General features: G+C 35.0%; 1 protein-coding gene and 1 long non-coding RNA gene across 2 annotated transcripts; both read left to right on the top strand.

Annotated features, from left to right (window-relative positions):
• The first annotated feature begins 5723 nt into the window (after nucleotides 1–5723).
• Nucleotides 5724–6224, top strand: LOC147510468 (uncharacterized). The gene is made up of 2 exons (XM_086598147.1): nucleotides 5724–5758; nucleotides 5846–6224. The coding sequence occupies exons 1-2, from the start codon at nucleotides 5724–5726 to the stop codon at nucleotides 6222–6224; spliced, it is 414 nt and encodes a 137-aa protein (XP_086454273.1).
• A 1183-nt stretch (nucleotides 6225–7407) lies between these two features.
• On the top strand, nucleotides 7408–13002 carry LOC147510469 (uncharacterized). The gene is made up of 8 exons (XR_015216798.1): nucleotides 7408–7769; nucleotides 8533–8741; nucleotides 9824–9943; nucleotides 11040–11097; nucleotides 11217–11239; nucleotides 11896–11944; nucleotides 12103–12234; nucleotides 12745–13002. It is a non-coding gene; the product is annotated as an uncharacterized LOC147510469 (long non-coding RNA).
• The last annotated feature ends 468 nt before the right edge of the window (nucleotides 13003–13470 follow it).

The raw sequence follows: 13470 nt of genomic DNA on the forward strand, positions 1-13470 counted from the left end.
TTCACCTGCCCTTTTGGAACGTATGCATATAAACGATTGCCATTCGACCTTTGTAAGGAACCTGATACTTTTCAGCGATGTATGCTTCATTTTTTTAGTGACATGGTGGAGAGATTTATGGAAGTTTTTATGGATGATTTTTCCATTTATGGAAATTCTTTCGGTTATTGTCTATCTAATCTTTCTAAGGTTTTGAAACGGTGTTAGGAAAAAAATCTGGTTTTGAATTGGGAAAAATGTCATTTTATGGTTACAAGAGGGATAGTTCTAGGTCATATTGTGTCTAGTAATGGCATAGAAGTAGATAATGCTAAATTAGATAAAATAGCGTCTCTACCTATACCACAAACTGTCTGTGATATTAGAGCCTTTCTAGGCCATGTAGGTTTCTATAGGCTTTTTATCAAAGATTTTTCAAAAATAGCTAGGCCTTTAACAAATATACTATTAAAAGATGACATCTTTGATTTCAATCATGACTATAAACAGGCTTTTGAGATGTTAAAAGCTGCCTTAACCTCCGCCCCGATTATACAACCTCCCGATTGGTCTAAACCTTTCGAGCTTATGTGCGATACTAGCGATTATGTTGTTGGTGTTGTGCTATGCCATAAATTAGATGATAAATCCACCGTTATTTACTATGCAAGTAAAACGTTAAATGATGCTCAATGTAATTACACTACTATGGAAAAAGAATTTTTAGTTGTTGTTTATGCCTTAGATAAGTTCCGTCCTTACTTGGTTGGTTCTACGACCTTCGTATATACCGACCATGCAGTTCTTAGGCATCTTTTTGTGAAAAAGGATCCTAACTAGAGATTGATCCGATAGATCATTCTCCTGCAAGAGTTTACCTTAGAAATTAAGAATAAGAAGAAAATCTAGTTACTGATCACTTATCTAGATTAGTTAATGAGAATGATAGTGACTCTGAGTCAATATCTGATTCTTTTCCTGATGCGCATCTTTATGCGGTTTTTTCTTCACCATGGTATGCAGACATTATGAATTTTTTAGCTTCTAAAATTACTCCTAGTATATGGTCAAAAAATGAACGTAAGAGATTTTTGGCCAGAGATAAGTTTTACTACTTAACTAAGTCCTACCTTTTTAAGTATTATGTGCTGATCAGATTATTCATCGTTGTGTTCCCTAGTGGGAACACTATGAGGTATTATCCTTCTGCTATGAACAATCGTGTGGCGGCCATTTTAGTGGAATGAAAACAATCGCTAAGGTTCTTCAATGTGGGTTCTATTGGCCTACCCTTTTTTCAGGATGCCCAAGCACACTATAAGGTGTGTGTTCGATGTCAACAACTTTTGCGTATCACTCAACGTAACATGATGCCCTTAAATTCCATTATGGTAGTGGAGATTTTTTTATGTATGGGGCATTGATTTCATGGGTCCATTTCCCATCTCTCATGGTTTTGTTTATATTCTCGTAGTTGTTGACTACGTTTCCAAATGGATTGAGGCCATGCCTTGTTGTAGCAATGACCATACGACGATTGTGTTTTTCGTAAAAGAGTACATTTTATCTCATTTTGGCATCCCTAAAGCCATCATCAGTGATGGGGGAAAACATTTTTGTAATAGAGTTGTTGCAACATTAGTAAAAAAATATGACGTTACCTATAAGGTGGTGTCTCCATACCATTCGCAAACTAGTGGCCAAGTCAAAGTGTCTAATAGGGAAATAAAAAAGATTTTAGAAACGACTGTTAATCTTGATAGGAAAGACTGGTCTAGATGCCTAACGGATGCATTATGGGCATATCAGACAACTTTGAAGACACCTATAGGAATGTCACCCTTCAGACTTGTGTTTGGCCAATGTTGTCATTTGCCTGTTGAGTTGGAGTACCGTGCTCTGTGGGCTATCATGAGTTTAAACTTCAATATCGATGAGGTTGGTGTCAAGCGCAAATTGTAGTTGAATGAGCTTAAATAACTTTGGAGTGATTCTTATGATCTCACGAAGGATTATAAAGCTAAGATGAAACATACTCACGATAAACAAGTTTTGTGTAAGAAATTTGAAGTTGGTCAAAAAGTTTTGCTATACAACTCACGTTTGCATATTTTTTCGGGGAAATTAAAAATACGTTGGTCTGGTCCTTTTGTAGTTACTGTTGTCACCCCCCACGGGGCAATCACCTTGGTAAATCCCATATATAACAACACCTTCCAAGTTAATGGCCAACGATTAAAGCATTTTCACGAGTTGAGGTCTCCTACTGTGGAAAATGTCATTCTACAGGACCTTGTCTATGAGGACTAACCCTCTATTCTTGGTGTGCTTCCTTTCAATTTCCACATTTTTGGAGTGCACAATTAAGGTAACCAGGCCCTCCCTATGGAGTGTGTGGTTGTAAGTGCCGGATCTTTAGTCCACGGTTTACATAATTCACGCATTCCACTTTTGCATTTTTTCTCTCGTTATTTGAGTAGTGTTTCTCTATGGAGTGAATTACGTCCTTATTTGTTTTATTTGTTTTATTTTAAACATCAAATTTATAAAAATAAAAATAATAATAATAATAAATAAATAAATAAAACCTATAAATATTAGAATAATAAGTCTCGGGAATCTAACTTTAAAAGGCCCACATTTTTAACACATATTTTTCAATCCTGTTTTCAAAAATTTGTTTGGGGGGTGGGGTGTTTTGGTCTTTCCATTCTTGTTCATTCAACTTCCTATCATTGTTCTTTCTGCCGCTTAGTCATGCTTTGATTCGTGCTGACATAATCTATTTATTTAGATTTCCTTCGTTCACATAACTTATGCCATTAGCTCTTTTTGAGGTGTTTTTCCATCTTCTTATGTGTCAACCACGGTTAGATTTGTAGGTTTCTTATATATCATTGGATTGCACTTTTTCTGCTGATCATTTTCGTAGCTCATTCACCAATATTGGACCGTTAACAAATCGGGATCTTTAGCTTTAAGTTTTATGAGGCAGTAGGACAGGATATGTATTCCTGCAAAAAATATGGGCTTGGGCTAAAAATTAAAAATGCATGCACTACGCATGTGCCGCCCCTAATATTTAAGGAACGCACTGTGATCAGCTCCCAAATATGCGTTTTATTACCCGTATATTGCCGCATTACAGTCCCTCTTACGCTTAAAGAAAAGACAACTTATAGCTTTTACTGTCTTTTTCAGGTTAAGGAGTAATTTAGACCACTTATCATAAAATCTGCATCTTAGCACCAAAAAGAGCATTAATCACGCTTATTATGAAGACAAGTAGCTGTTGTGGAAAAGTGCTGAAAAAGTCAAAGTCAACAGTCAAAGGACTCAAATAAGAAGACCAAAGATGGAGGTCCTTATTTCAAATTATAAAGACTTATTGATAAGAGCCTAAAACTGTAGTTTCAACCCCTTAATAGTATTATATTTAGGACAATTATGTTTATAATAATTAAGAGTTAGTAATGTTTACGTGTTTTTGTGTATTTCAGGTTTTGAAATCAATTATGTGAAGAAATAAGTTACTTTTGCAAGAGAAATGAGTCAAATTGCTTGCTAGAGAAATTATATGATTAAATCCCAAGTTTAAAGGAGAAAAAACCTTTTTAAAGCCTAGTCAAAGTTGAAAAGTCAAAGTCAACGCAGGTAAAAAAAGAGCAGAAAAGTCAATAGAACTTCCGCAAGCCGTATCTTTGGACTCAGACCTTGGAATTGGGCCTACTATATGTCAAAACGACCAGCTCGGAAAGATATTTCTAATTGTCTAAGAGTTGACCCAGTCAAAGTAGTAAAAGTGGACGAAAAGGGTGTTGCAGTAAATTCACGTAGAAATTTTTTGGACTTAAGTAATTAGGTTTTGGGCTTGCTTTAGTGGCCCAAAACATAACTCCAAAGCCCATGCACGAAATTGTAAACCTAATCCTCTCCTATATAAAAAGGGTTAAGGAGAAACAAAACCTGTATACTCCCCTCTTTAGTTTAGTTGTAAATTAGGGTTCTCTCTTCCTATCTCTCCCATTAGCTAGAATAATTTAGTTTCTCTTTAGTTTAAACCTAGTTTATATTTTATTAGCCTAGCCACCATTAATTCAAGTCAAGTTATCTTTAATAAAGTAGTTCTTCATTATGTCCTCTTCTACTTATTATTTTGTTTATGATAGTCTTATGCTTCATAGCTAAACCTCCATTAGAGGGGTTTGATTAAAGCCTTGATGAAGATTTGATGTGTTAGTATAGAATAGTTGTAGTAAGATATTCCACTCTAGAAGATAGTTAATTCACCATGAGAATGGATTTTAATTGTCCCACATGCGAATTATTAGTTGGTATAGATGCCATGAATAATTAAGGATAAAAAGACCTAACCTTTATGTGAAAATATAAAGATTAGGGTTGCAATAACTCCGTACTAGCATATTAGGGATTAATCAAGGTGGATTTCAAATCTCCCTAATTCCTTATCTATTCTTCTCCATATTTTATTCAAGTCATATTCAATTGCTTTAATTAAATTAGTATAAGTTAAATTCATATATTTTAGTTTCATAGTATAAATTCACATCTATAAATATTGCTCTCACCATTGTTTCCTTGTGTTTGATTAGTTGAATTCGTTTAAGCCTAGAGAGTTAAGAGTGGAACGATTTTGTACTTTATATATTGTATGAATATACATGTGAGAGTAGAAAATAAATAATTGATAATGTAAGATCAAGTTAGAGAAACCAAGTATTGATTTTACAGTTTATCATTTATCCCTAAACCTACCTTGGTCAAGAAGGCACCCAAAAAGCAAAAGCAAAAGTAAAATCAAAATTGAAAGGGGTGAGGTGTCTAGTTTAGAATGGATGAGGGCAAATCTGTAAATGGCAAAAGTAGGAGTATATAATCAAAAAACAAAGGAGAGAGAACTCATTCATTATCTTAGGATCCAAACCATTTGGTTTGTTTATTTTCTTGTCTTGTTTTTTGCAATTTATGTTTTTAATTTCTTTTTATTTCATTTCCTTTATTTCAATCAACTTGTTATTTTATTTCTTTTATTTTAATCAACTTGTTACTTGTTATTTGTTTCAATCTTCATCTTGTTCTTGTTTGCTTGTTTCATTTCAATGTTTTAATTAATCTTCATTTCATGTTTTCAAGTCATTTTAATCAATAATCAAAGTTTTCAAGTTCAAGAGGATATCCAGTGTAATAGGCTACGAGAGGATATCTTGAGTACACGAATCAACAAGCATCTAGTTCAAGATCGAGTGGTGTGGAAACCGCATCAGAGTGGGAAATTCACGTCGAGAAGTGCATATGAAGCCCTGAGGGTAAAAGATGTAAAAGTCAGATGGCAGAGACTTGTGTGGGGCAGATGGGTTATCCCAAGACACTCCTTTACGACCTGGCAGCTGTTCTCTAATAGCTTATCAACGTAAGATAGGCTGATGCAGAAAAAAATCCTTACTTCCTCCTGCTGTTGCTTATGTAACCAAAGTCGAGAATATTCAAATCATCTCTTCTTTGAATGCGTGTATTCATGAGAGATCTTTGATGGTATAAAATCAATCCTGGGCATTATAACGGATGTTAGAAGTTCAAATAGGGAGTGGTCATCGCTGCTGCGGTTATGTAGAGGATCCAGCTTCGTGGCAGATACGTATAAGGTCTATATATGTGCGGCAGTTAATGGGATATGGAAAGAAAGGAACGGGAGAAGGTTCAAGAGTAGGGAGAGACCAACGAAAATGGTCCTGAGGAAAATCAGCAGAGAAACAAAGAGGTATGTTCAGACGCAAACAGCTGAGATTGAAGATTCGATGGAAGCAAGACAACTTTGTCAGACATTAGGAATTTGAGTAAAGTTCAGAGAAAGGAAGAGGCGAGAGTGCAAGTGGCTTCCTCCGGAGGAAGGCAGAGTAAAGCTAAACGCAGATGGTGCTTTGACGATAGAGGGGTCCGGCCATGGAGGTATAATCAGGAACAGTCAAGGAGAGGTGGTCGCAGCCTATATGGGAAGCGGTGATGTACAAGCTGTTCTCTATCAGGAGCTGAAAGCAATCACGATTGGACTTGAGCTATGCACTGAATTAGGATATAAAAAGGTGGAAGTTGAAACTGATTCCCTTACAGCAGTGAATATCATCACAAAAATTGCAAAACCACCATGGACGTGTTCGAATTTGGAAGCCATGATATCAAAGTTAGCTGCCACATTCAGCTCACGCTTCTTTCAAGACATGTCTTGAGTGGAAGCTAACAAGCCGGCAGATTTGCTTGCAGGGCTTAAGATTTCTGATTGTAATGACTTAGTAAAGTTTACTCCTCCCCTAGATAGAGAATTGTATAGACTCATAGAGGAGGATGCTATAGGTACGATCTATGTAAGACTTGGTTGATTTATACAGGTGAGGGTCAGCCTAACCCTAGCTTATCTTTAAAAAAAAAAAATAGTTTTCAAGTTCAGCAGCTTAGAACCATTCTAATATTCAAGAGTTTACCTTTCTTCTTCTATCTCCCTCACTCAAACTTTAAACAATTTAGGATGAACCTCAACTTCTAGACTCTTTTAAAGTATACTTCCACCACTACTAAAGCTTCAAATGGCGCTGTCGTCATGGATTGAAGGAGTGAGAGTGATTGGTTGAGAATCTAAGAAGGGAGCATCATTCTCACCTCTCCATTTCTATATTTTTTAAAATTTTTCGTCATTTAATTTTTATTATTTCTCTGTATTGAGATACTTTTTTGCAAATCAGGTTGTGGGACAACAAAAGTGGAGAGGAGCTGATTAAATAGGCGAAAAACCCGATCGGCCGAATCCCACCAAAGACCAAGATCGGCGGCGACATCGTGAGGCGGTGTGTGACGATTTGGGTCACTGGGTCAACCTCAACACAAGTGCGTGAGATTTTTTCGAGGTCCAGTTCATTTGTGACACACAGTTGTACTCCGAGCTCGGATTTTGTAATAGAGTAGGAGAAAATAGTGGAACTTGTTTGTAATAGTTAGTGATATAAAGAAAAACGAAAAAAAAAAAGAAAACTTGGTTTTTGATTAATTTCTTATGATGAACAAGAGTTAAACTTGGTTTAAGTTTAATACTTACCAATAGATTAGAGTTTTAATTGCCTTAGGAAGTTATGGATCATAGCTTACACACTTTGAATCAACTTAGTAATCAACACTCTAAGTCCAATTGACTATTGTTAATCTAGGTGATTAATGCCATAATAGGATATTTGCAACACACACCTTTTTTGCTTTGCAACGGTTATTTACAGTTAGTAAGTTTCCAACACTATATAACGTTAGCAGTGTTGTAAAGTGTTACTTTATATCAGTGAATTTCAGGAATAAATTGCTAATGCTTAAAAACCGTTTGAGAAGTGTTACAAATTAAAAACTTGAAATATAAAACATAATATTCCTTTCTCTCCTCTCTCTCTCTCTCACCGCCGCTACACTCTCCATTTTCCTCTCTCTCACTCTCTTCACCGCTACACGCTTCTGTCGCTCTCCCTCTCTCTATTCAAAGCTCAAGGCTCAATACCCTAAAATACCTAAAATTGAAATTCTTTTTCCTCAAAATCATCATCTCGATCCAGATCAAGTTTTATATCATCAAAAGATCCAGAAGATCTGACATTTTTCCTCAAAAGATTTGACATTTTTCTATGATTTTTTGTATGTTGTTAGTGTTTTGCGAAATCAGGTAATAAATGAGGAAACTTCCTTACGGTTATTGGTTTGAATTTCGTTATGAAGAAGGAGATGACTTGGTACATCCAAAGGTAACATCTTTAACTATTTGTTGATGTCAACTTGATGAAACTTGAACCTCTTTGAGTACTATTTCTCCAGCCACAACTTCTTTCTTGTTTGTTTTTGGATTCAGAGCGTTCTATTTTCTGTCATTTGATATGTTCTTTTGTAAAGTGTAATTTCCAGCAATTACGAGTTAGGACTGTAAATTTGCAATCACAAGAGTTTAAGAACAAAGACAACCTCGTCCCTGGATAAGCAAAGGGATGATATGGACATGAAAACGTTTGTTTCTGAACCACAATAGAGTCATCACTACTGCTCTTGATGTTGCTCAAAATTTTGCTTTCAAAATGTTCCGACCAACTCGGTTTCTATCTGTTATTAGATGACTACATCAAACTTCGAGTCAAAGAACACAAGTAATACATTTCTCTTCGGAGAAACCAATGGAGGGTCTATTCCAATGCCCTACAAACTATGTTCCATTATCACCCATAAGCTTTTTACAAAGAGCTGGTATTGTATACAAAGACAAAGACAGAGTGTCTGTTATTTATGGTTATGTCAACTACACTTGGAAGGAAAGGCTTGAAAGATGTCTAAGACTTGCTTCTGCTCTTACCCAACTTGGTATTTCTCGTGGGTATGTTGTAAGTTATATATATATGTTCATTAATTTACTTAGTTTCTCTTCAATTGTTTGTTTAGTTATCTTGCATTTTTTTTTTACGACCGCGACTTGTGATTTTTTTTTGTGTTTGATTGTGATGACTGTTGAATCAAGATCAGGATCTCTGAGATAGGAAGATAGAGATTTGGTGCGAGACCTTTTTGCTTTGGTTGCTGGTTACATGGGCAAACCAGTTGGAAATCCAGAAAGCATGCTAAAATCCTACAGAGGGCTTAGTAACATTTTAAGAGCAATTCTAAATAGTATGGTGCTGCCTCTTGGATATTTGATAACTGGTTTGGGTCGTCATCGTGCATTGTTATTCAAGGTACTCAGACCTCTTTGGCATAGTTTTATAATCCATTTGATCTCCGATAGAAAAAATTGTTTTTATCTGCTAGTGTTAAGATCTTCTTCTGCTATTTGGAGTATCTATGGTTTCTCTTAGGATTCTATAATCCGAGGGGAATGGTGTATTGTATTAACTGTTCTAATTGGTTATTTCGTTCTATCTTTCGTTTTTCTTCTAACTTGGTTTTGGTTGTAAGAGGATAGCTCATCCTACCTAGTATGCATTGATTTTTTGTGCTTACATATCTATTTGACTGTTTACCTCTTCAAAGATAAATATAAAATTGTATGATTTGATCAATGGTTTGATGATCTTTGGATTGTTAAATGGTGTGGTGGTTTTGTGTGCGATTGTGTTTGTATATATATGTGCGGAGCAATATTTATTTCTTTTATGGTCAATGAGCTTAAATAGAAGCTTGATATGACAGGAGATAGAAGTCCTAATTGAATCTCAAAATGATATCATGACTACTGCCTCTTTATCATCTAAAGACAAAGTAGACCTATTAAAGAACTTAATGATTCAACTAAAGGACCATGCAACTTTTATATAACTAATGTGTGCATTTGCTTATCTCTTCATTGTAATATTGTAATCTTGCTATTGTACATCTAGCTGCACAAAGCAAACAATAGAAGCTCTTAAGATGCGATCCTTACATCATATAGTACAACTAGTGAAGGTCCAAATAGGGAGATGTCAACCTGTAAAGTTCACCTCACGTGATGCAGTCTATGGTTTTGAATCCATAATTTGGGCCCCAAATTAACTGCCATTTTATCATTTTTTTGATTCTTTTCTTTTGAAGTGTAGAAATTCATGTGATTGCAAATGCAACCTGTTGGTAGTCTACAAGCCTACTAGTAGATGTAATGGGTCTAAAAATGTCTGACATGGGTCGAAAAAGGAGGAAGCAAACAGGCAATAGCAGAGCTGTGTGTGTGTGTGTGTGTGTGTGTGTGTTTTTTTTTTTTTTTTTATTTCTTTTGTACTTTTTATGAGTTTATTTTATAGTTTGCTAAAAATATTCATAATGGGGATAATAATGTGTGTAGGTCTTTGGAGTTGGTGGAAATGGTCGTTACAAAGCTTCCATAGTTGTGTCTCCAAGACCACTATTATGGCTGCAAATCCTTATAAGAGAAGAAGGCACACATGCATGGATGTGATCACAGGTGAATGCAATTCCTTATTGCTTGTTCGATTGGAATTGGTATCTATTGTGAATGGTTAAAATTAGTAATTTCCAATTCAATTCAGTTGTTAAGCTTTATGTTAAGTTCTGTGTTCGAATACACATGCACACACACACACTATGTACTTAAACTATTTTTTCCTCTTAAGGGTCGAATTATGTTATCTGCTATTTTTTCTTGTGTCTAGTCTTAAGCACTTGTGTCTAGATAGCTTAAACAAAGTTGTTCGGGAGGTTTATCCAATAATCTTGAGTAGCGCATACTTGTCTTTATAGCTTATATGTTTTCCTTTTAAAAAAGAGTTCCCATTAGAATGGGCATGAAGTAATTTTCTTTTCTCTTTGTAACATTGTTCATAATAGCATTTTGTATTTGGCATAATTAAGCAATCTTTATGTTGGGGTTGTCTTTCATATTACGTTGCATGAATCTTGAGATAAATATTATTAAATTAATGTCCAAATTGAGGATAGGATGTTTTTGGCAGTGTGAGGTTGACTATCTCAAATTGTAGAAATCTGTCTTAGACGAGGCCTTGTTTTCAGTAGTCAGAGTCTCTAGAATATATATATTTGATGCTCGGGTCGGCTAGTCCCTAGACTGTTCCTGAAGGTAGTGTGCACTGCTTCTGCCCCAAGGAATTCACAGAATCTTGTACGCCATTTCTTTCTATTTCCAAATGAAACACTCACCAGCAGTGGATATATGAGGAAAAATGAAACACTCAACACCAAAGTACCAAACCTCTTACATAGAAGGCATGGAAGCAACAACAAGCTCTAAACTAATTCATCACACAAACCACTTTAAAGTTTCCTCGCATACCGATTTCTAGCCATAAACCCTCCCTGTAAGTTGTTTAGCTGACTTGCATTACGAGTTGGCTTGCTCATGTGTCTTCAGTTTGCTTACAAGTAAAATTCATTTGTTGATCTTCTATCTCTTATTGCACACAATACCTTCAGTAGTAGAGCCTTTCAAATATATCAAGATGTATTTGACTGCAATCATGTGTTGAACTCTAGAGACTTGAAGTTCCAAACTTATTTATCTTTAGTTTTCTTTTTTTGTACAGAATGTGAAGGATAAACTGATCCAAGTAGCACGCTCAATTGATCATTCTAAACTTACTGGTAAAATAATATTAGTCATTAATTTTGTAAAACATTTTTTTACAGTAGCTAGCGACCATCTTCTTTTGTTTTCTCATATCGATTGACATGCTATTTTTTCTTGTTTGTTTGTTTTGCAGCAGCTGATACCATATGCTTCAAGGTTAGTTATTCTGCGGTATGTTGACATTTTCAATTTGCACTCATCTAATGTCTGTATAACATATTTGCGCTGTTATTATTTCAAATACTTGTACCCTGATCTGATATTATGAGCCGATTACCAATATGGTTATAGATCGTCATATGAATTGAGCTTAGTTTTTACTTAACGTGTTATCTTACTATCTTTTTAAGCTACAAATGTTCGTGTCTGTCACATGGTATAGTGTTAAGTCTCAGTGTTCTCTAGGTGTTGTGTAATGTCATAATGTGTGCTAATCGGTGTAGTTCTGCATGTTGTTACCATAAATATTTTGCACCTGAAATCATCAAAAAAGGAATTAATGTTATATTTTTAAATGCTTTTGGCACGTCTTGAATAATGTTGATCTCCGCAAACTCCTTTTAACTTTAACTAAATGTGGGGAAGCAACCGCTTTACCACCTTGAAGTTCTGATGGGTGTTTGTGATGCGGTTGTAATCTTGTCCTTTTATGATTTCTTCAGAAATTTTTGTGGCTTCTCTTGTGATCTGGTTTTGAGTCTTTTGACTTGGTTGAGTTGGATTTCATTTGTGCACATAATTATGGTAGTGAACACTCTCTAAAGTATAATAAGCTTTTTAAATACTAGAAACTATAATTTTTTTGGTCGCAGAAAATGGGCATCCACCATTAGAGAGCAAGAAAAGGATCGGTTGACTCCTGTGAGTATTAAAATTTAAATTCAAATTAACTGAAGTTGTAGCTTATCTTGAATTTTCCCTGTATGGTTACTGTTTGAAGTTTTATGTTAAGATATTTATGGATGTGGAACCATAATATCATTGTTATTAGTGACTTTTGTATTCTATTTGTTTTACAGGCAGAGTCAAATGATCTGATGAGACAGGCTCAGATATTTAATTATGCAAATGGAAATGATCATCCTCCCACTGCTATTGATCTTGATAAGTCATTATTGAAGGACTTACTATTTAATCAAAGTCCTTCTAAGGTATGCCTTTCTTTCGTTTGCTTATACAAAGTCGTGGACTTGTGGTGGCTCAAAGCCCGAAATGTTCATAATATTTTCTTTTCAATATATAAAATTCAGGCCTTGCTGCTTAACAAACTTTAAATGGGCTATTTTGGCTATTATTTGTTGTCTATATTTAGCCATAGTCAGTATGCCAATCATTTGGCATTGTGACCAAATAGTGTGTATGTGCTGCAGTATTTTGGTGGTGCAGCCTATTCCCAATTTACATGCACGCGACAGTGAACAGTCATGTAAGAATCAATTTTGGGATATGAATGGGTTGGAACTCTTTATTTTCCATGTAATAGTACATGTAGGGCTCCTAGGTTAAGAATCATTTTAGATATGATAATCTAGAAGATGCAAATCTTTGGTTAGAGGCTAAAACATACCTTTTATTCTTATAAGCACTTTGTGTGGATGGAAATACATTATGAGCTGATTCCAATTATTTTTCTTTTCTCTCTTTTGGTATTTTTTTTCCAGTTGACAAAAACAAATACATACATCAGATGGGAATAGAAGTGGATTTCAGTTCTTTGGAGTATCCTTGGAGAATAGGAAGTGCTTGATTGGGTGGGGTACCATTCTGGGATTCAAGGGTATATTCTGTACTGATGGTCACTTCTTTTTGAAGAAATAAATGGGAGAACCTTTGGAGGGATTGATAATTGGTTCAGAGGTTTTATTATTTGCTAAATATGGCATCTTAATTTGCCTGTCTGAATTTGCATATATATTCTTAACATGTGGTTATAAAAAATTTCACTTTTATGGGTATTCAGTGACACAAAATTGTGGAAGCCATTCATTTTTTGTAGGTTTAGCTAGTCTCGCTACAAAATATGAGATTTTTTTTTTATCAGCAACCAATCAGCAACGGTTTATAACCGTTACAAACGATTTAAATTAATTTAAAAAAAAATTAACTAACAACTTTGCAACGGTTAAAAAACGTTCATAATATTTTTAACTAATTACTAATGCTTAAAAAGCGTTTGTGAAATGAAAAAACCGTTGCAAAAGTTTTCAATTTGTGTACGAAATAGTTATAAAAAGCGTTACAAATCATTATTGTAACGGTTAATAAGCGTTGGAAATTTCTGTTTGCAACGCTTTTTAACTGTTGCAAAAATTTCCAACACTTTACCCACGTTAAATTTCCAACACTTAAAAAGCATTGCGAAAATTATTAGCAACGTTTTTTTGCTG

The sequence above is a fragment of the Coptis chinensis genome, chromosome 3 (assembly GCF_015680905.1).
Source record: "Coptis chinensis isolate HL-2020 chromosome 3, ASM1568090v1, whole genome shotgun sequence".
In the NCBI taxonomy this organism is placed as follows: domain Eukaryota; kingdom Viridiplantae; phylum Streptophyta; class Magnoliopsida; order Ranunculales; family Ranunculaceae; genus Coptis; species Coptis chinensis.